The 25,683-nt window shown below is 35.4% G+C and overlaps 1 protein-coding gene across 2 annotated transcripts in view; it reads right to left on the reverse strand.

The window, feature by feature from the left end:
* LOC128656585 (zinc finger protein 34) overlaps window positions 1-25,683 on the reverse strand; it is a 215,391-nt gene that overhangs the window by 37,890 nt on the left and 151,818 nt on the right. Inside the window, exon 7 of one of the 2 annotated variants that reach the window (XM_053710574.1) lies at window positions 6,123-6,227. The exons of the other annotated variant lie outside the window; for it this stretch is intronic. Coding sequence (XP_053566549.1) covers window positions 6,123-6,227 — 105 coding nt within the window. The remainder of the gene's footprint in view (window positions 1-6,122; window positions 6,228-25,683) is intronic. 2 annotated transcript variants of the gene reach the window in all.

Consider the following 25,683-nt stretch of genomic DNA (forward strand, 5'->3'; position numbering starts at 1 on the left):
GAGGACATCCGGACCGGCAAACATCTTCATCCAGGCGGCATCTTCTATGTTCTTCCATCCGATGACGAACGGCTGATCTTCAAGACCTCCAGCGCGGATCCATCCTCTTCTTCCGACGACTAGACAACGAATGAAGGTTCCTTTAAGGGACGTCATCCAAGATGGCGTCCCTCGAATTCCGATTGGCTGATAGGATTCTATCAGCCAATCGGAATTAAGGTAGGAAAATTCTGATTGATCAGAAAATTCTGATCAGATTCAAGTTCAATCCGATTGGCTGATTGGATCAGCCAATCAGATTGAGCTCACATTCTATTGGCTGATCGGAACAGCCAATAGAATGCGAGCTCAATCTGATTGGCTGATTGGATCAGCCAATCGGATTGAACTTGAATCTGATTGGCTGATTCCATCAGCCAATCAGAATTTTCCTACCTTAATTCCGATTGGCTGATAGAATCCTATCAGCCAATCGGAATTCGAGGGACGTCATCTTGGATGACATCCCTTAAAGGAACCTTCATTCGTCGTCTAGTCGTCGGAAGAAGAGGATGGATCCGCGCTGGAGGTCTTGAAGATCAGCCGTTCGTCATCGGATGGAAGAACATAGAAGATGCCGCCTGGATGAAGATGTTTGCCGGTCCGGATGTCCTCTTCTGCCCGCTTGGATCAAGACTTCAGCCGGAGGATGGATGTCTTCAGCCCCCCGCTTGGGCTTGGATCAAGACATCGGAGCCTGGACGGATCGCTGATACCCGGTGTGGTGAAGATAAGGTAGGAAGATCTTCAGGGGCTTAGTGTTAGGTTTATTTAAGGGGGTTTGGGTTAGATAAGGGGTATGTGGGTGGTGGGTTGTAATGTTGGGGGGGGGTATTGTATGTTTTTTTTCCAGGCAAAAGAGCTGAATTCTTTGGGGCATGCCCGCAAATGGCCCTTTTAAGGGCTGGTAAGGTAAAAGAGCTTTTCTATTTTAATTTTAGAATAGGGTAGGGCATTTTTTTATTTTGGGGGGCTTTGTTATTTTATTAGGGGGCTTAGAGTAGGTGTAATTAGTTTAAAATTGTTGTAATATTTTTCTAATGTTTGTAAATATTTTTTTATTTTTTGTAACTTCGTTCTTTTTTATTTTTTGTACTTTAGTTAGTTTATTTAATTGTATTTATTTGTAGGTATTGTATTTAATTAATTTATTGATAGTGTAGTGTGAGGTTTAATTGTATTTAATTGTAGGTATTTTTTTTAATTAATTTATTGCTAGTGTAGTGTTAGGTTAAATTGTAACTTAGGTTAGGATTTATTTTACAGGTAATTTTGTAATTATTTTAACTAGGTAGCTATTAAATAGTTATTAACTATTTAATAGCTATTGTACCTGGTTAAAATAAATACAAAGTTGCCTGTAAAATAAATATAAATCCTAAAATAGCTACAATATAATTATAATTTATATTGTAGCTATATTAGGATTTATTTTACAGGTAAGTATTTAGCTTTAAATAGGATTAATTTATTTAATAAGAGTTAATTTATTTCATTAGAATAAAATTATATTTAACTTAGGGGGGTGTTAGGGTTATGGTTAGACTTAGCTTTAGGGGTTAATACATTTATTAGAGTAGCGGCGAGGTCCGGTCGGCAGATTAGGGGTTAATAATTGAAGTTAGGTGTCGGCGATGTTAGGGAGGGCAGATTATGGGTTAATACTATTTCTTATAGGGTTATTGAGGCGGGAGTGAGGCGGATTAGGGGTTAATAACTTTATTATAGTAGTGGTGAGGTCCGGTCGGCAGATTAGGGGTTAATAATTGTAAGTAGCTGGCGGCGACGTTGTGGGGGGCAGATTAGGGGTTAATAAATATAATATAGGGGTTGGCGGTGTAAGGGGCAGCAGATTAGGGGTACATAAGTATAACGTAGGTTGCGGCGGTGTGCGGTCGGCAGATTAGGGGTTAAAAAAATTTAATCGAGTGGCGGCGATGTGGGGGGACCTCGGTTTAGGGGTACATAGGTAGTTTATGGGTGTTAGTGTACTTTAGAGCACAGTAGTTAAGAGCTTTATGAACCGGCGTTAGCCCAGAAAGCTCTTAACTCCTGACTTTTTGCTGCGGCTGGAGTTTTGTCGTTAGATTTCTAACGCTCACTTCAGCCACGACTCTAAATACCGGCGTTAGAAAGATCCCATTGAAAAGATAGGATACGCAATTGACGTAAGGGGATCTGCGGTATGGAAAAGTCGCGGCTGGAAAGTGAGCGTTAGACCCTTTCCTGACTGACTCCAAATACCAGCGGGCGGTAAAAACCAGCGTTAGGAGCCTCTAACGATGGTTTTGACGGCTACCGCCAAACTCTAAATCTAGGAGTAAGGAAGGCATAGGCTCAAATGGAGCCCATTGAAAAAACCTTGAGAACTAAATACAGACTCCATAGAGGAGTAATTGATTTGAACACAGGCCTGATCCTGACCAAGGCCTGACCAAATGATTGTACGTTTGGGACATCCACCAGATGTTAGAGATACAAAATAGATAAGTCCAAGACTTGACCCTTTAGGAAACTTGTCGATAAACCTATCTCCAAACCTTCTTGGAGAAAAGACAAAAATTCTAAGAATCCTATCTCTACTCCATGAGTAGCCCTTGGATTCACACCAATAGAGATATTTACGCTATATCTCATGGTACAAGCCTGAATATGATCACTATGACCGAGTCAGAAAAACCCCGCTTGGAAAAAAATTAAGCGTTCAATCTCAGATTCAGAGAAAACTATATTTGGGTGAAGGAAGGGCCCTGAATTAGAAGGTCCTTCCTCAATGTCTCCAAGGTGGCAGAAATGACATGTCCACCAGATCTGCATAACAAATCCTGCGAAACCAAGCAGGAGCAATGAGGATCCTCGATGCCCTCTCCTGCTTGTGAACAATGACCCGAGGGAGAAGTGCAAACGGAGGAAAAAGGTATGCTAGACTGAAGATCCAAGGAACCGCGAGAGCATCTAACGGTTCCACCTGGGGGTCCCTGGACCTCGACCCGTATCTCAGAAGCTTGGCATTCTGTTGAGATGCCATGGGATCTAATTCCGGCTGACACCACTTGAGAATTAGGCTGGGGAACACTTCCGGATAGAGTTCCCACTCCCCTGGATGAAAAGGTCTGCCTGCTTAGGAAGTCCGCCTCCCTGATGTCCACCCCTGGGATGTGGATCGCCTACAGGCAACAAGAATGTGCCTCCGCCCACTGAATTATCCTGGATACCTCTGTTATCGCTAAGGAACTCCTCATTCCCCCCCCGATGATCAGTGAAGCCCCTTAAGCTATGTTCCGACTGGAACTGATAAACTGGCCAAGGCTAACTGTAACCAGGCCAGAAGATCATTTAAGATCGCTCTCAGATCCAAAATTTTAATGGAAAGAGCAGACTCTGATTGAGTCCGAAGTCCCCGAGCCTCTAGGGAACCCAACTTAGAAGGCTTGCGTCTGTTGTCACAATCCCCAAGATTGTCTATGAAGCAAGTCCCCTGGGATAGATGATCCCGAGACAATCACCATTGAAGAGACCCCTTGTCTCCTGTTCCGGAAGAACTAGAGGAGACAAATTGTCTAATCTCCGTTCCAATGTCTGAGCATGATTAATTGCAGAGGTCTGAGACGGAACCGAGCAAAAAGGATGATGTCTAATGTTGCTACCATCAGCCTAGTTACCTCCATGTATTGAGCCAATGATGGCCGAGGAGTAACTGAAGGACTAGACCAGAATAGAAATCTTTGATTTCCTGATTTCTGTCAGAAAAAAACTACATAGATAGGGAATAAGTATGACTCCAAAGAAGGTAGCTCTTGAAATAGGGACCAGGAAAATCTTTCCTAGCTAATTTGAAAGGATGGTGCCTGGACCAGGATGTTGCCCAGAAAAGGTGCCACTGAAATGCCTCACCACCAACAGCGACCCCAGAAACTGAGAAAATTCTGGGATCTATGGTAAGACTGAAGGGGAGAGCCCCGCATTGAAAAAGTTTGTCTAGTAAACAAACCCTAGTAACTTTTGATGATCCCTGTGAAAGGGAACATGCAGGTACGCGTCCTTTAAATCCACTAGGATCAGAGGGAGAATGGAACAAATAGCTTCCATCTTGAAGGACGGTACTCTGAAAATTGTTTTCTTTAGACCCTTGAGATCTAGAATTGACCTGAAGGTTCCCTCTTTGTTTGGGATCCCCAACCAGATTGGAATAACTCTCAGACCCTGTTCCTAAATCGGAACAGGAACTATCATTCCCAGGTGGAAGTAACCTCCTACACAGATTAAGACTTAATGTCCACAGACCCAGATCTTAATCATAAAGCTCTGCAAGCCAATATGGTAAGCCAGAAAATTTAGTTCCCTGCATAATGTCTGATGGGAAGTAACTGTAAGAAAGGAATTGGCCACTTAAGGACCTTATCCTATTCTAGATTTCATTGAAGTGAGTGTCTGTCCAAATATAACCAGACAACCTATGACCTAGTATGCTGCCACCAAAGGTAGCAATATCAAACCTAGGATGCTATCTCGAGCAACCCCACTACTTGTCCATGGGATCCCGAAAAGGAAACAACTATCCTCTCCAAGATCTCTTGGCTAACTTGGAACTTGTCCCGTCCACGGGGTGTAGCTGCCAAGATTCCATGAGAAGTCCGCTAAGGGACCCTCTCCTTCAATATAGGAATGATTTCCGTTCTCTCGCATTCCTAAGCATGAATAAAACCTAAAATTAACAACGACCATGATGTCGTTCCAGAGTAGCTAAAACCTCCTTAAGTAATAGCCGGAGGTGAACTAGCTTAAACCTGAAGATACTACTTCAGTATCAGCAGGAGGAATCATACCGTCAGAAACTGAGATTTTACCCTCAGAAGCTCCAAAGTATCCCCTCCCTCAGGCCTCTGGGACTTCAGATAGCAACAACTGTGACAGAGACCTTGCTCGCTGAATGCTTAGTTTTCCTCTTGCACCCGATACCGACTAGCATAAGCGGGAAGCAATGTCTTGCAAGCTAACTCCAGGAGGACTGGTAGAATGGACGCTAAGTTTTTAGGACACTTGAGGAGAAGGCTGCGTAACATATTGAACATTGTCAGAATGCTTTCTGCCGCATACAAAACAATGTTGGCTCTGAGGAAATGTTTTACTCTGTAAACTTCACTCCTACATTAGACAGAAAAGTTTATGTCAATCCGCATAAGCATGAAAGCCTAAAATGTATGTAACATCTTTATTCACATTTTGACTCAAAATTGAATTTCAAAACAAGAGTTACTGATTTTCTTTTTTTTTTTTTTTTAAATCAAATAACATTTGAAATACTAATTAATATGGTGTAGGGTTTCTTGGACAATCTTAATTCACAAATCGCCAATTAAAATTGTATGGTACTGTGTCTTTAAATATTAAACGTCACTGCTTTCTTTTTTACCAAGAATGCTTCCTTAACATATCAGGCAGAAAACTTAAGACACTGCCTAACTTTGCAGAGGACTCTGCCTGTCCCCAGATAGAGGACTAACACTTGTAGGCATCCGGACTACTTCAAATACTCTCTTAGTATGGCAAGTCTCTCAGCCGCGTACTATAACACAGCAGAGGAGACCCCCATTTCTCTCTGATTCACCGGTATTGGAAAAAAAAAAACGTGCAAACAATGTCGCGCAGCTTAGCTCCGTCCATCGTGGGCGTATCAAGCTAAATCTCCCAAGCGGCCAAATTGTAAAGATGGAGCCGTCGGGAGAACTAAATCACAATATGGCGATAAATAGACAAACCTCCCGGTCGGCTAGTAGTTTAGTAAAAGAAAGCCAACGGGAGTAGTAATTGCACTATGTGCAGAATTATATAACGTTATTTGCTAGGTTTACTGTCCCTTTAAAAGTAAAAAAATAAATACTTTTTAGGCCCCACCCACTGCGGCCCCAGTCACCATGGTAACATTGACACACATTGGATCCGGGTAATGTCAGGAATTGGGAGACAAATGTGTTTATAATTTCTATTTAACCCCTTAACCCTAGTAAGCAATAACAGTTTAAACAGATGAGTATTGTGGCCCCTTCACTGCCCTTTAAGCTCCAGCCAGCTCTAGCACTCACTTGTGTTACGGACATCACAGATTTCTAGATCCTCTGGTTCCTGCTTATTTTTTGTATTAACTTCGTCTAGTGGCTCAACAAATGATAGTTCTGCGTTACTCTCACCTGCACAAATAAATTAATTTATCAGTGTGAGATAATACGGAGGCGAGAGACAGAGAGAGGAAGAGGAGGAGGAAGAAGAAAGAAAGAGGACATGAGACGTGAGTCAATGATCTAGGGGCTTGTTATGGACAGGAGGCACATGGGCTTAAGGATACCCCGAGACTGCATGGAAATGTAGAATTTTATATGCCGGACATAACTTTGTCTTATGTCCATGTCACCCTGTATCCATAGATACAGGATGGGTACAGGGTGAGAGTGCCCATTGTGGGAGCAATTGTGACTCTATAAACCAAGTGGGCATAAAGGACTTAATATTTAATAAGAGCTGTTTTTATATTTTCTAATAAGAGGTATTTTATTAACGTTTCAGATCAGATTGTGTCTCAGGAGTCTGTCTGGGTAAACTGATTGTGTTCCTGTGTGATTATGTTAACTAGACTGCCCAACATCAGATTGTCTGAGTAAACCTCCCTCCAGTTAATTAACCTGATGTGTTAATCTGTTTTACCTGTGAATAGACAATTGTTAGAGGTATTGTTCATATGTTTGCTTTACTGTTTAACCAATTCCCTCTGTATGCTGAAGCTCTGTGACTCTGGAATGTCAGGGTGTATAAATCTGTGTGCTGCTTTCAAATAAAGGTGTTCATTTTGTGTTCAGAAACCTGAGTTGTCTCATTTTTGTTCACCTCCCTAACTTTAGACTGCGGTCAAAGGGGGATACCAGGAGCTATTGGTCTGCATAAAGGGATGTCCAGGACAAGGGAAGTGTTCTGACGGAAGTACTCAGGTGGGGTACCAGGCGGTTTGTCATAGGAAAAAAAGAAAGAAAGAGGAGAGGAAAGAAGAGGAGAGAGAAGGAGGAGGAGAGAAGACAAGGAGTGATATGAGTAATATGAGCATAAGAATAGGAGCGCTAATGATATAACTTGTAATATGAGCACAAGAATAGGAGCGCAAGTGATATAACTTATAATATGAGCATAAGAATAGGAGCGCTAATGATATAACTTGTAATATGAGAACAAGAATAGGAGCGCTATTGATTTAACTTGTGATATGAGCACAAGATTAGGAGCACTATTGAGTTAACTTGTAATATGAGCACAAGAATATGAGTGATAATGATATAAATTGTAATAAGAGCACAAGAATAGGAGCGCTATCGATATAACTTGTAATATGAGCACAAGAATAGGAGCGCTATTGATATAACATGTAATATAAGCACAAGAATAGGAGCGCTATTGATATAACATGTAATATGAGCACAAGAATAGGGGCGCTATTGATAAAACTAGTAATATGAGCACAAGAATAAAAGCGCTAATGATATAACTAGTAATATGAGCACAAGAATAGGAGCGCTATTGATATAACTTGCAATATGAGCACAAGAATAGGAGCGCTACTGATATAACTTGCAATATGAGCACAAGAATAGGAGCGCTATTGATATAACTTGTAATATGAGCACAAGAATAGGAGCGCTATTGATATAACTTGTAATATGAGCACAAGAATAGGAGCGCTATTGATATAAATTGTATTATAAGCACAAGAATAGGAGCGCTATTTATATAACTTGTAATATGAGCACAAGAATAGGAGCGCTATTGATATAACTTGTAATATGAGCACAAGAATAGGAGGGCTATTGATATAACTTGTAATAAGAGCACAAGAAAAGGAGCTAGTGATATAACTTGTAATATGAGCACAAGAATAGGAGCGCTATTGATATAACTTGTAATATGAGTACAAGAATAGGAGCGCTATTGTTATAACTTGTAATATGAGCACAAGAATAGGAGCGCTATTGATATAACTTGTAATATGAGCACAAGAATAGGAGCGCTATTGATATAATTTGTAATATGAGCACAAGAATAGGAGCGCTATTGATATAAATTGTAATATAAGCACAAGAATACAGCGCTATTGATATAACTTGTAATATGAGCACAAGAATAGGAGCACTAGTGATTTAACTTGTAATATGAGCACAAGAATAGGAGTGCTATTGATATAACTTGTAATATGAGCAGAAGAATAGGAGCGCTATTGATATAAGGTGTAATATGAGGAGAAGAATTGGAGCGCTATTGATTTAACTTGTAATATGAGCAGAAGAATAGGAGCGCTATTGATATAACTTGTAATATGAGCAGAAGAATAGGAGCGCTATTGATTTAACTTGTAATATAAGCACAAGAAAAGGAGCACTATTGATATAACTTGTAATATAAGCACATGAATAGGAGCACTATTGATATAACTTGTAATATGAGTACAAGATTAGGAGCGCTATTGATATAACTTGTAATATGAGCACAAGAATAGGAGCGCTATTGATTTAACTTGTAATATGAGCACAAGATTAGGAGCGCTATTGATTTAACTTGTAATATGAGCACAAGAATAGGAGCGCTATTGATATAACTTGTAATATGAGCACAAGATTAGGAACACTATTGATAGAACTTGTAATATGAGCACAAGAATAGGAGCGCTAATGATATAACTTGTAATATGAGCACAAGAATAAGAGCGCTATTGATATAACTTGTAATATGAGTACAAGAATAGGAGCGCTATTGATATAACTTGTAATATGAGCACAAGAATAGGAGAGCTAATGATATAACTTGTAATATGAGCACAAGAATAGGAGCGCTATTGATATAACTAGTAATATGAGCACAAGAATAGGAGCGCTAATGATATAAATAGTAATATGAGCACAAGAATAGGAGCGCTATTGATATAACTTGTAAGATGAGCGCAAGAATAGCAGCTCTAGTGATATAACTTGTAATATGAACGCAAGTATTGGAGCACTTGTGATTTAACTTGTAATATGAGCACAAGAATAGGAGTGCTATTGATATAACTTGTAATATTAACACAAGAATAGGAGCGCTATTGATATAACTTGTAATATGAGTACAAGAATAAGAGCGCTATTGATATAACGTAATATGAGCACAAGAATAGGAGCACTAATGATATAACTTGTAATATGAGCACAAGAATAGGAGCGCTATTGATATAACTTGTAATAAGAGCACAAGAATAGGAGCTAGTGATATAAGTTGTAATATGAGCAGAAGAATAGGAGCGCTATTGATATAACTTGTAATATGAGTACAAGAATAGGAGCGCTATTGATATAACTTGTAATATGAGCACAAGAATAGGAGCGCTATTGATATAAATTGTAATATGAGCACAAGAATAGGAGCGCTATTGATATAACTTGTAATATGAGCACAAGCATAGGAGCGCTATTGATATAACTTGTAATATGAGCACAAGAATAGGAGCGTTATTGATATAACTTGTAATATGAGCACAAGAATAGGAGCGCTATTGATATAACTTGTAAGATGAGCACAAGAATAGGAGCTCTATTAATATAACTTTTAATATGAGCACAAGAATAGGAGCGCTATTGATAAAACTTGTAATATGAGCACAAGAATAGGAGCGCTATTGATATAAATTGTATTATAAGCACAAGAATAGGAGCGCTATTTATATAACTTGTAATATGAGCACAAGAATAGGAGCTCTATTGATATAAATTGTAATATAAGCACAAGAATAGAGCGCTATTGATATAACTTGTAATATGAGTACAAGAATAGGAGCGCTATTGATATAACTTGTAATATGAGTACAAGAATAGGAGCGCTATTGATATAACTTGTAATATGAGCACAAGCATAGGAGCGCTATTCATATAACTTGTAATATGAGCACAAGAATAGGAGCGCTATTGATATAACTTGTAATATGAGCACAAGAATAGGAGCGCTATTGATATAAATTGTAATATGAGCACAAGAATAGGAGCGCTATTGATATAACTTGTAATATGAGCACAAGCATAGGAGCGCTATTGATATAACTTGTAATATGAGCACAAGAATTGGAGCGCTATTGATATAACTTGTAATAAGAGCACAAGAATAGGAGCTAGTGATATAACTTGTAATATGAGCAGAAGAATAGGAGCGCTATTGATATAACTTGTAATATGAGTACAAGAATAGGAGCGCTATTGTTATAACTTGTAATATGAGCACAAGAATAGGAGCGCTATTGATATAACTTGTAATATGAGCACAAGAATAGGAGCGCTATTGATATAATTTGTAATATGAGCACAAGAATAGGAGCGCTATTGATATAAATTGTAATATAAGCACAAGAATACAGCGCTATTGATATAACTTGTAATATGAGCACAAGAATAGGAGCACTAGTGATTTAACTTGTAATGAGCACAAGAATAGGAGTGCTATTGATATAACTTGTAATATGAGCAGAAGAATAGGAGCGCTATTGATATAACGTGTAATATGAGGAGAAGAATAGGAGCGCTATTGATTTAACTTGTAATATGAGCACAAGAATAGGAGCGCTAATGATATAACCTGTAATATGAGCACAAGAATAGGAGCGCTATTGATATAACTTGTAATATGAGCAGAAGAATAGGAGCGCTATTGATTTAACTTGTAATATAAGCAGAAGAAAAGGAGCACTATTGATATAACTTGCAATATAAGCACATGAATAGGAGCGCTATTGATATAACTTGTAATATGAGTACAAGATTAGGAGCGCTATTGATATAACTTGTAATATGAGCACAAGAATAGGAGCGCTATTGATTTAACTTGTAATATGAGCACAAGAATAGGAGCGCTATTGATATAACTTGTAATATGAGCACAAGATTAGGAACACTATTGATAGAACTTGTAATATGAGCACAAGAATAGGAGCGCTAATGATATAACTTGTAATATGAGCACAAGAATAAGAGCGCTATTGATATAACTTGTAATATGAGTACAAGAATAGGAGCGCTATTGATATAACTTGTAATATGAGCACAAGAATAGGAGAGCTAATGATATAACTTGTAATATGAGCACAAGAATAGGAGCGCTATTGATATAACTAGTAATATGAGCACAAGAATAGGAGCGCTAATGATATAAATAGTAATATGAGCACAAGAATAGGAGCGCTATTGATATAACTTGTAAGATGAGCGCAAGAATAGCAGCTCTAGTGATATAACTTGTAATATGAACGCAAGAATTGGAGCACTTGTGATTTAACTTGTAATATGAGCACAAGAATAGGAGTGCTATTGATATAACTTGTAATATTAACACAAGAATAGGAGCGCTATTGATATAACTTGTAATATGAGTACAAGAATAAGAGCGCTATTGATATAACATGCAATATGAGCACAAGAATAGGAGCACTAATGATATAACTTGTAATATGAGCACAAGAATAGGAGCGCTATTGATATAACTTGTAATAAGAGCACAAGAATAGGAGCTAGTGATATAACTTGTAATATGAGCAGAAGAATAGGAGCGCTATTGATATAACTTGTAATATGAGTACAAGAATAGGAGCGCTATTGATATAACTTGTAATATGAGCACAAGCATAGGAGCGCTATTGATATAACTTGTAATATGAGCACAAGAATAGGAGCGCTATTGATATAACTTGTAATATGAGCACAAGAATAGGAGCGCTATTGATATAAATTGTAATATGAGCACAAGAATAGGAGCGCTATTGATATAACTTGTAATATGAGCACAAGCATAGGAGCGCTATTGATATAACTTGTAATATGAGCACAAGAATTGGAGCGCTATTGATATAACTTGTAATATGAGCACAAGAATAGGAGCGCTATTGATATAACTTGTAAGATGAGCACAAGAATAGGAGCTCTATTAATATAACTTTTAATATGAGCACAAGAATAGGAGCGCTATTGATATAAATTGTAATATGAGCACAAGAATAGGAGCGCTATTGATATAAATTGTATTATAAGCACAAGAATAGGAGTGCTATTTATATAACTTGTAATATGAGCACAAGAATAGGAGCTCTATTGATATAAATTTTAATATGAGCACAAGAATAGGAGCGCTATTGATATAACTTGTAATATGAGCACAAGAATAGAGCGCTATTGATATAACTTGTTATATGAGAACAAGAATAGGAGCGCTAATGATATAACTTGTAATATGAGCACAAGAATAGGAGCGCTATTGATTTAACTTTTAATATGAGCACAAGAATAGGAGCGCTATTGATATAACTTGTAATAAGAGCACAAGAAAAGGAGCTAGTGATATAACTTGTAATATGAGCACAAGAATAGGAGTGCTATTGATATAACTTGTAATATTAACACAAGAATAGGAGCGCTATTGATATAACTTGTAATATGAGTACAAGAATAAGAGCGCTATTGATATAACATGTAATATGAGCACAAGAATAGGAGCGCTATTGATATAACTTGTAATATGAGTGCAAGAATAGGAGCGCTATTGTTATAACTTGTAATATGAGCACAAGAATAGGAGCGCTATTGATATAACTTGTAATATGAGTACAAGAATAGGAGCGCTATTGATATAACTTGTAATATGAGCACAAGAATAGGAGCGCTATTGATATAAATTGTAATATGAGCACAAGAATAGGAGCGCTATTGATATAACTTGTAATAAGAGCACAAGCATAGGAGCGCTATTGATATAACTTGTAATATGAGCACAAGAATAGGAGCGTTATTGATATAACTTGTAATATGAGCACAAGAATAGGAGCGCTATTGATATAACTTGTAAGATGAGCACAAGAATAGGAGCTCTATTAATATAACTTTTAATATGAGCACAAGAATAGGAGCGCTATTGATAAAACTTGTAATATGAGCACAAGAATAGGAGCGCTATTGATATAAATTGTATTATAAGCACAAGAATAGGAGCGCTATTGATTTAACTTTTAATATGAGCACAAGATTAGGAGCGCTATTGATATAACTTGTAATATGAGCACAAGAATAGGAGCGCTATTGATAAAACTTGTAATATCAGCACAAGAATAGGAGCACTAATGATATAACTTGTAATAAGAGCACAAGAATAGAAGCGCTATTGATATAACTTGTAATAAGAGCACAAGAAAAGGAGCTAGTGATATAACTTGTAATATGAGCACAAGAATAGGAGCGCTATTGATATAACTTGTAATATGAGCACAAGAATAGGAGCGCTATTGATAAAACTTGTAATATGAGCACAAGAATAGGAGCGCTATTGATATAAAATGTAATATGAGCACAAGAATAGGAGCGCTATTGATAAAACTTGTAATATGAGCACAAGAATAGGAGCACTAATGATATAACTTGTAATAAGAGCACAAGAATAGGAGTGCTATTGATATAACTTGTAATAAGAGCACAAGAAAAGGAGCTAGTGACATAACTTGTAATATGAGCACAAGAATAGGAGCACTATTGATATAACTTGTAATATGAGCACAAGAATAGGAGCGCTATTGATAAAACTTGTAATATGAGCACAAGAATAGGAGCGCTATTGATAAAAATTGTAATATGAGCACAAGAATAGGAGCGCTATTGATATAACTTGTAATAAGAGCACAAGAATAGGAGCGCTATTGATAAAAATTGTAATATGAGCACAAGAATAGGAGCGCTATTGATATAACTTGTAATATGAGCACAAGAATATGAGCGATAATGATATAAATTGTAATAAGAGCACAAGAATAGGAGCGCTATTGATATAATTTGTAATATGAGCACAAGAATAGGAGCTCTATTGATATAACTTGTAATATGAGCACAAGAATAGGAGCGCTATTGACATAACATGTAATATGAGCATAAGAATAGGAGCGCTATCGATATAACTTGTAATATAAGCACAAGAATAGGAGCGCTATTGATATAACTTGTAATATGAGCACAAGAATAGGAGCGCTATTGATATAACTTGTAATATGAGCACAAGAATAGGAGCGCTATTGATATAAATTGTAATATAAGCACAAGAATACAGCGCTATTGATATAACTTGTAATATGAGCACAAGAATAGGAGCACTAGTGATTTAACTTGTAATATGAGCACAAGAATAGGAGTGCTATTGATATAAATTGTAATATGAGCAGAAGAATAGGAGCGCTATTGATATAACGTGTAATATGAGGAGAAGAATAGGAGCGCTATTGATTTAACTTGTAATATGAGCACAAGAATAGGAGCGCTAATGATATAACCTGTAATATGAGCAGAAGAATAGGAGCGCTATTGATATAACTTGTAATATGAGCAGAATAGGAGCGCTATTGATTTAACTTGTAATATAAGCACAAGAAAAGGAGCACTATTGATATAACTTGTAATATAAGCACATGAATAGGAGCGCTATTGATATAACTTGTAATATGAGTACAAGATTAGGAGCGCTATTGATATAACTTGTAATATGAGCACAAGAATAGGAGCGCTATTGATTTAACTTGTAATATGAGCACAAGATTAGGAGCGCTATTGATTTAACTTGTAATATCAGAACAAGAATAGGAGCGCTACTGATATAACTTGTAATATGAGCACAAGATTAGGAACACTATTGATAGAACTTGTAATATGAGCACAAGAATAGGAGCGCTAATTATATAACTTGTAATATGAGCACAAGAATAAGAGCGCTATTGATATAACTTGTAATATGAGCACAAGAATAGGAGCGCTATTGATATAACTTGTAATATGAGCACAAGAATAGGAGAGCTAATGATATAACTTGTAATATGAGTACAAGAATAAGAGCGCTATTGATATAACATGCAATATGAGCACAAGAATAGGAGCACTAATGATATAACTTGTAATATGAGCACAAGAATAGGAGCACTATTGATATAACTTGTAATAAGAGCACAAGAATAGGAGCTAGTGATATAACTTGTAATATGAGCAGAAGAATAGGAGCGCTATTGATATAACTTGTAATATGAGTACAAGAATAGGAGCGCTATTGTTATAACTTGTAATATGAGCACAAGAATAGGAGCGCTATTGATATAACTTGTAATATGAGCACAAGAATAGGAGCGCTATTGATATAATTTATAATATGAGCACAAGAATAGGAGCGCTATTGATATAAATTGTAATATAAGCACAAGAATACAGCGCTATTGATATAACTTGTAATATGAGCAGAAGAATAGGAGCACTAGTGATTTAACTTGTAATATGAGCACAAGAATAGGAGTGCTATTGATATAACTTGTAATATGAGCAGAAGAATAGGAGCGCTATTGATATAACGTGTAATATGAGGAGAAGAATAGGAGCGCTATTGATTTAACTTGTAATATGAGCACAAGAATAGGAGCGCTAATGATATAACCTGTAATATGAGCACAAGAATAGGAGCGCTATTGATATAACTTGTAATATGAGCAGAAGAATAGGAGCGCTATTGATTTAACTTGTAATATAAGCAGAAGAAAAGGAGCACTATTGATATAACTTGCAATATAAGCACATGAATAGGAGCGCTATTGATATAACTTGTAATATGAGTACAAGATAAGGAGCGCTATTGATATAACTTGTAATATGAGCACAAGAATAGGAGCGCTATTGATTTAACTTGTAATATGAGCACAAGATTAGGAGCGCTATTGATTTAACTTGTAATATGAGCACAAGAATAGGAGCGCTATTGATATAACTTGTAATATGAGCACAAGATTAGGAACACTATTGATAGAACTTGTAATATGAGCACAAGAATAGGAGCGCTAATGATATAACTTGTAATATGAGCACAAGAATAAGAGCGCTATTGATATAACTTGTAATATGAGTACAAGAATAGGAGCGCTATTGATATAACTTGTAATATGAGCACAAGAATAGGAGAGCTAATGATATAACTTGTAATATGAGCACAAGAATAGGAGCGCTATTGATATAACTAGTAATATGAGCACAAGAATAGGAGCACTAATGATATAAATAGTAATATGAGCACAAGAATAGGAGCGCTATTGATATAACTTGTAAGATGAGCGCAAGAATAGCAGCTCTAGTGATATAACTTGTAATATGAACGCAAGAATTGGAGCACTTGTGATTTAACTTGTAATATGAGCACAAGAATAGGAGTGCTATTGATATAACTTGTAATATTAACACAAGAATAGGAGCGCTATTGATATAACTTGTAATATGAGTACAAGAATAAGAGCGCTATTGATATAACATGCAATATGAGCACAAGAATAGGAGCACTAATGATATAACTTGTAATATGAGCACAAGAATAGGAGCGCTATTGATATAACTTGTAATAAGAGCACAAGAATAGGAGCTAGTGATATAACTTGTAATATGAGCAGAAGAATAGGAGCGCTATTGATATAACTTGTAATATGAGTACAAGAATAGGAGCGCTATTGATATAACTTGTAATATGAGCACAAGCATAGGAGCGCTATTCATATAACTTGTAATATGAGCACAAGAATAGGAGCGCTATTGATATAACTTGTAATATGAGCACAAGAATAGGAGCGCTATTGATATAAATTGTAATATGAGCACAAGAATAGGAGCGCTATTGATATAACTTGTAATATGAGCACAAGCATAGGAGCGCTATTGATATAACTTGTAATATGAGCACAAGAATTGGAGCGCTATTGATATAACTTGTAATATGAGCACAAGAATAGGAGCGCTATTGATATAACTTGTAAGATGAGCACAAGAATAGGAGCTCTATTAATATAACTTTTAATATGAGCACAAGAATAGGAGCGCTATTGATATAAATTGTAATATGAGCACAAGAATAGGAGCGCTATTGATATAAATTGTATTATAAGCACAAGAATAGGAGTGCTATTTATATAATTTGTAATATGAGCACAAGAATAGGAGCTCTATTGATATAAATTGTAATATAAGCACAAGAATAGAGCGCTATTGATAACTTGTTATATGAGAACAAGAATAGGAGCGCTAATGATATAACTTGTAATATGAGCACAAGAATAGGAGCGCTATTGATTTAACTTTTAATATGAGCACAAGAATAGGAGCGCTATTGATATAACTTGTAATAAGAGCACAAGAAAAGGAGCTAGTGATATAACTTGTAATATGAGCACAAGAATAGGAGTGCTATTGATATAACTTGCAATATTAACACAAGAATAGGAGCGCTATTGATATAACTTGTAATATGAGTACAAGAATAAGAGCGCTATTGATATAACATGTAATATGAGCACAAGAATAGGAGCGCTATTGATATAACTTGTAATATGAGTGCAAGAATAGGAGCGCTATTGTTATAACTTGAAATATGAGCACAAGAATAGGAGCGCTATTGATATAACTTGTAATATGAGCACAAGAATAGGAGCGTTATTGATATAATTTGTAATATGAGCACAAGAATAGGAGCGCTATTGATATAAATTGTAATATAAGCACAAGAATACAGCGCTATTGATATAAATTGTAATATGAGCACAAGAATAGGAGCGCTATTGATATAACTTGTAATATGAGCACAAGCATAGGAGCGCTATTGATATAACTTGTAATATGAGCACAAGAATTGGAGCGCTATTGATATAACTTGTAATATGAGCACAAGAATAGGAGCGCTATTGATATAACTTGTAAGATGAGCACAAGAATAGGAGCTCTATTAATATAACTTTTAATATGAGCACAAGAATAGGAGCGCTATTGATATAAATTGTAATATGAGCACAAGAATAGGAGCGCTATTGATATAAATTGTATTATAAGCACAAGAATAGGAGTGCTATTTATATAATTTGTAATATGAGCACAAGAATAGGAGCTCTATTGATATAAATTGTAATATAAGCACAAGAATAGAGCGCTATTGATAACTTGTTATATGAGAACAAGAATAGGAGCGCTAATGATATAACTTGTAATATGAGCACAAGAATAGGAGCGCTATTGATTTAACTTTTAATATGAGCACAAGAATAGGAGCGCTATTGATATAACTTGTAATAAGAGCACAAGAAAAGGAGCTAGTGATATAACTTGTAATATGAGCACAAGAATAGGAGTGCTATTGATATAACTTGCAATATTAACACAAGAATAGGAGCGCTATTGATATAACTTGTAATATGAGTACAAGAATAAGAGCGCTATTGATATAACATGTAATATGAGCACAAGAATAGGAGCGCTATTGATATAACTTGTAATATGAGTGCAAGAATAGGAGCGCTATTGTTATAACTTGTAATATGAGCACAAGAATAGGAGCGCTATTGATATAACTTGTAATATGAGCACAAGAATAGGAGCGTTATTGATATAATTTGTAATATGAGCACAAGAATAGGAGCGCTATTGATATAAATTGTAATATAAGCACAAGAATACAGCGCTATTGATATAACTTGTAATATGAGCACAAGAATAGGAGCACTAGTGATTTAACTTGTAATATGAGCACAAGAATAGGAGTGCTATTGATATAACTTGTAATATGAGCAGAAGAATAGGAGCGCTATTGATATAACGTGTAATATGAGGAGAAGAATAGGAGCGCTATTGATTTAACTTGTAATATAAGCACAAGAAAAGGAGCACTATTGATATAACTTGTAATATAAGCACATGAATAGGAGCGCTATTGATATAACTTGTAATATGAGTACAAGATTAGGAGCGCTATTGATATAACTTGTAATATGAGCACAAGAATAGGAGCGCTATTGATTTAACTTGTAATATGAGTACAAGAATAGGAGCGCTATTGATATAACTTGTAATATGAGCACAAGAATAGGAGAGCTAATGATATAACTTGTAATATGAGCACAAGAATAGGAGAGCTATTGATATAACTAGTAATATGAGCACAAGAATAGGAGCGCTAATGATATAAATAGTAATATGAGCACAAGAATAGGAGCGCTATTGATATAACTTGTAAGATGAGCGTAAGAATAGCAGCTCTAGTGATATAACTTGTAATATGAACGCAAGAATTGGAGCACTTGTGATTTAACTTGCAATATGAGCACAAGAATAGGAGTGCTATTGATATAACTTGTAATATTAACACAAGAATAGGAGCGCTATTGATATAACTTGTAATATGAGTACAAGAATAAGAGCGCTATTGATATAACATGTAATATGAGCACAAGAATAGGAGCACTAATGATATAACTTGTAATATGAGCACAAGAATAGGAGCGCTATTGATATAACTTGTAATATGAGCACAAGAATAGGAGCTAGTGATATAACTTGTAATATGAGCACAAGAATAGGAGCGCTATTGATATAACTTGTAATATGAGTACAAGAATAGGAGCGCTATTGATATAACTTGTAATATGAGCACAAGCATAGGAGCGCTATTGATATAACTTGTAATATGAGCACAAGAATAGGAGCGCTATTGATATAACTTGTAATATGAGCACAAGAATAGGAGCGCTATTGATATAAATTGTAATATGAGCACAAGAATAGGAGCGCTATTGATATAACTTGAAATATGAGCACAAGCATAGGAGCGCTATTGATATAACTTGTAATATGAGCACAAGAATAGGAGCGCTATTGATATAACTTGTAATATGAGCACAAGAATAGGAGCGCTATTGATATAACTTGTAAGATGAGCACAAGAATAGGAGCTCTATTAATATAACTTTTAATATGAGCACAAGAATAGGAGCGCTATTGATATAACTTGTAATATGAGCACAAGAATAGGAGCGCTATTGATATAAATTGTATTATAAGCACAAGAATAGGAGCGCTATTTATATAACTTGTAATATGAGCACAAGAATAGGAGCTCTATTGATATAAATTGTAATATAAGCACAAGAATAGAGCGCTATTGATATAACTTGTAATATGAGAACAAGAATAGGAGCGCTAATGATATAACTTGTAATATGAGCACAAGATTAGGAGCGCTATTGATTTAACTTGTAATATCAGAACAAGAATAGGAGCGCTATTGATATAACTTGTAATATGAGCACAAGATTAGGAACACTATTGATAGAACTTGTAATATGAGCACAAGAATAGGAGCGCTAATTATATAACTTGTAATATGAGCACAAGAATAAGAGCGCTATTGATATAACTTGTAATATGAGCACAAGAATAGGAGCGCTATTGATATAACTTGTAATATGAGCACAAGAATAGGAGAGCTAATGATATAACTTGTAATATGAGTACAAGAATAAGAGCGCTATTGATATAACATGCAATATGAGCACAAGAATAGGAGCACTAATGATATAACTTGTAATATGAGCACAAGAATAGGAGCACTATTGATATAACTTGTAATAAGAGCACAAGAATAGGAGCTAGTGATATAACTTGTAATATGAGCAGAAGAATAGGAGCGCTATTGATATAACTTGTAATATGAGTACAAGAATAGGAGCGCTATTGTTATAACTTGTAATATGAGCACAAGAATAGGAGCGCTATTGATATAACTTGTAATATGAGCACAAGAATAGGAGCGCTATTGATATAATTTATAATATGAGCACAAGAATAGGAGCGCTATTGATATAAATTGTAATATAAGCACAAGAATACAGCGCTATTGATATAACTTGTAATATGAGCACAAGAATAGGAGCACTAGTGATTTAACTTGTAATATGAGCACAAGAATAGGAGTGCTATTGATATAACTTGTAATATGAGCAGAAGAATAGGAGCGCTATTGATATAACGTGTAATATGAGGAGAAGAATAGGAGCGCTATTGATTTAACTTGTAATATGAGCACAAGAATAGGAGCGCTAATGATATAACCTGTAATATGAGCACAAGAATAGGAGCGCTATTGATATAACTTGTAATATAAGCAGAAGAATAGGAGCGCTATTGATTTAACTTGTAATATAAGCAGAAGAAAAGGAGCACTATTGATATAACTTGCAATATAAGCACATGAATAGGAGCGCTATTGATATAACTTGTAATATGAGTACAAGATAAGGAGCGCTATTGATATAACTTGTAATATGAGCACAAGAATAGGAGCGCTATTGATTTAACTTGTAATATGAGCACAAGATTAGGAGCGCTATTGATTTAACTTGTAATATGAGCACAAGAATAGGAGCGCTATTGATATAACTTGTAATATGAGCACAAGATTAGGAACACTATTGATAGAACTTGTAATATGAGCACAAGAATAGGAGCGCTAATGATATAACTTGTAATATGAGCACAAGAATAAGAGCGCTATTGATATAACTTGTAATATGAGTACAAGAATAGGAGCGCTATTGATATAACTTGTAATATGAGCACAAGAATAGGAGAGCTAATGATATAACTTGTAATATGAGCACAAGAATAGGAGCGCTATTGATATAACTAGTAATATGAGCACAAGAATAGGAGCACTAATGATATAAATAGTAATATGAGCACAAGAATAGGAGCGCTATTGATATAACTTGTAAGATGAGCGCAAGAATAGCAGCTCTAGTGATATAACTTGTAATATGAACGCAAGAATTGGAGCACTTGTGATTTAACTTGTAATATGAGCACAAGAATAGGAGTGCTATTGATATAACTTGTAATATTAACACAAGAATAGGAGCGCTATTGATATAACTTGTAATATGAGTACAAGAATAAGAGCGCTATTGATATAACATGCAATATGAGCACAAGAATAGGAGCACTAATGATATAACTTGTAATATGAGCACAAGAATAGGAGCGCTATTGATATAACTTGTAATAAGAGCACAAGAATAGGAGCTAGTGATATAACTTGTAATATGAGCAGAAGAATAGGAGCGCTATTGATATAACTTGTAATATGAGTACAAGAATAGGAGCGCTATTGATATAACTTGTAATATGAGCACAAGCATAGGAGCGCTATTCATATAACTTGTAATATGAGCACAAGAATAGGAGCGCTATTGATATAACTTGTAATATGAGCACAAGAATAGGAGCGCTATTGATATAACTTGTAATATGAGCACAAGAATAGGAGCGCTATTGATATAAATTGTAAGATGAGCACAAGAATAGGAGCTCTATTAATATAACTTTTAATATGAGCACAAGAATAGGAGCGCTATTGATATAACTTGTAAGATGAGCACAAGAATAGGAGCTCTATTAATATAACTTTTAATATGAGCACAAGAATAGGAGCGCTATTGATATAAATTGTATTATAAGCACAAGAATAGGAGCGCTATTTATATAACTTGTAATATGAGCACAAGAATAGGAGCTCTATTGATATAAATTGTAATATAAGCACAAGAATAGAGCGCTATTGATATAACTTGTAATATGAGAACAAGAATAGGAGCGCTAATGATATAACTTGTAATATGAGCACAAGAATAGGAGCGCTATTGATTTAACTTTTAATATGAGCACAAGATTAGGAGCGCTATTGATATAACTTGTAATATGAGCACAAGAATAGGAGCGCTATTGATATAACTTGTAATATGAGCACAAGAATAGGAGCACTAATGATATAACTTGTAATATGAGCACAAGAATAGGAGCACTATTGATATAACTTGTAATATGAGTACAAGAATAAGAGCGCTATTGATATAACATGTAATATGAGCACAAGAATAGGAGCACTAATGATATAACTTGTAATATGAGCACAAGGATAGGAGCGCTATTGATATAACTTGTAATAAGAGCACAAGAAAAGGAGCTAGTGATATAACTTGTAATATGAGCACAAGAATAGGAGTGCTATTGATATGACTTGTAATATGAGTACAAGAATAAGAGCGCTATTGATATAACATGTAATATGAGCACAAGAATAGGAGCTAGTGATATAACTTGTAATATGAGCACAAGAATAGGAGCGCTATTGATATAACTTGTAATATGAGCACAAGAATAGGAGCGCTATTGATATAACTTGTAATATGAGCACAAGAATAGGAGCGCTATTGATATAACTTGTAATATGAGCACAAGAATAGGAGCGCTATTGATATAACTTGTAATATGAGCACAAGAATAGGAGCGCTATTGATATAAATTGTAATATGAGCACAAGAATAGGAGCGCTATTGATATAACTTGTAATATGAGCACAAGCATAGGAGCGCTATTGATATAACTTGTAATATGAGCACAAGAATAGGAGCTTTATTGATATAACTTGTAATATGAGCACAAGAATAGGAGCGCTATTGATATAACTTGTAAGATGAGCACAAGAATAGGAGCTCTATTAATATAACTTTTAATATGAGCACAAGAATAGGAGCGCTATTGATATAACTTGTAATATGAGAACAAGAATAGGAGCACTAATGATATAACTTGTAATATGAGCACAAGAATAGGAGCGCTATTGATATAACTTGTAATAAGAGCACAAGAAAAGGAGCTAGTGATATAACTTGTAATATGAGCACAAGAATAGGAGTGCTATTGATATAACTTGTAATATGAGTACAAGAATAAGAGCGCTATTGATATAACATGTAATATGAGCACAAGAATAGGAGCACTAATGATATAACTTGTAATATGAGCACAAGGATAGGAGCGCTATTGATATAACTTGTAATAAGAGCACAAGAATAGGAGCTAGTGATATAACTTGTAATATGAGCACAAGAATAGGAGCGCTATTGATATAACTTGTAATATGAGCACAAGAATAGGAGCGCTATTGATATAAATTGTAATATAAGCACAAGAATAGAGCGCTATTGATATAACTTGTAATATGAGAACAAGAATAGGAGCGCTAATGATATAACTTGTAATATGAGCACAAGAATAGGAGCGCTATTGATTTAACTTTTAATATGAGCACAAGATTAGGAGCGCTATTGATATAACTTGTAATATGAGCACAAGAATAGGAGCGCTATTGATATAACTTGTAATATGAGCACAAGAATAGGAGCACTAATGATATAACTTGTAATATGAGCACAAGAATAGGAGCGCTATTGATATAACTTGTAATATGAGCACAAGAAAAGGAGCTAGTGATATAACTTGTAATATGAGCACAAGAATAGGAGTGCTATTGATATAACTTGTAATATGAGTACAAGAATAAGAGCGCTATTGATATAACATGTAATATGAGCACAAGAATAGGAGCACTAATGATATAACTTGTAATATGAGCACAAGGATAGGAGCGCTATTGATATAACTTGTAATAAGAGCACAAGAATAGGAGCTAGTGATATAACTTGTAATATGAGCACAAGAATAGGAGCGCTATTGATATAACTTGTAATATGAGCACAAGAATAGGAGCGCTATTGATATAACTTGTAATATGAGCACAAGAATAGGAGCGCTATTGATATAACTTGTAATATGAGCACAAGAATAGGAGCGCTATTGATATAACTTGTAATATGAGCACAAGAATAGGAGCGCTATTGATATAACTTGTAATATGAGCACAAGCATAGGAGCGCTATTGATATAACTTGTAATATGAGCACAAGAATAGGAGCGTTATTGATATAACTTGTAATATGAGCACAAGAATAGGAGCGCTATTGATATAACTTGTAAGATGAGCACAAGAATAGGAGCGCTATTGATATAACTTGTAATATGAGCACAAGAATAGGAGCGCTATTGATATAAATTGTATTATAAGCACAAGAATAGGAGCGCTATTGATATAACTTGTAATATGAGCACAAGAATAGGAGCGTTATTGATATAACTTGTAATATGAGCACAAGAATAGGAGCGCTATTGATATAACTTGTAATATGAGCACAAGAATAGGAGCGTTATTGATATAACTTGTAATATGAGCACAAGAATAGGAGCTCTATTAATATAACTTTTAATATGAGCACAAGAATAGGAGCGCTATTGATATAAATTGTAATATGAGCACAAGAATAGGAGCGCTATTGATATAAATTGTATTATAAGCACAAGAATAGGAGCGCTATTGATATAACTTGTAATATGAGAACAAGAATAGGAGCGCTAATGATATAACTTGTAATATGAGCACAAGAATAGGAGCGCTATTGATTTAACTTTTAATATGAGCACAAGATTAGGAGCGCTATTGATATAACTTGTAATATGAGCACAAGAATAGTAGCGCTATTGATATAACTTGTAATATGAGCACAAGAATAGGAGCACTAATGATATAACTTGTAATATGAGCATAAGAATAGGAGCGCTATTGATATAACTTGTAATATGAGCACAAGATTAGGAGCGCTATTGATTTAACTTGTAATATGAGCACAAGAATAGGAGCGCTATTGATATAACTTGTAATATGAGCACAAGATTAGGAACACTATTGATAGAACTTGTAATATGAGCACAAGAATAGGAGCGCTAATGATATAACTTGTAATATGAGCACAAGAATAAGAGCGCTATTGATATAACTTGTAATATGAGCACAAGAATAGGAGAGCTAATGATATAACTTGTAATATGAGCACAA

The sequence above is a fragment of the Bombina bombina genome, chromosome 1, assembly GCF_027579735.1.
Source record: "Bombina bombina isolate aBomBom1 chromosome 1, aBomBom1.pri, whole genome shotgun sequence".
Lineage (NCBI taxonomy): Eukaryota > Metazoa > Chordata > Amphibia > Anura > Bombinatoridae > Bombina > Bombina bombina.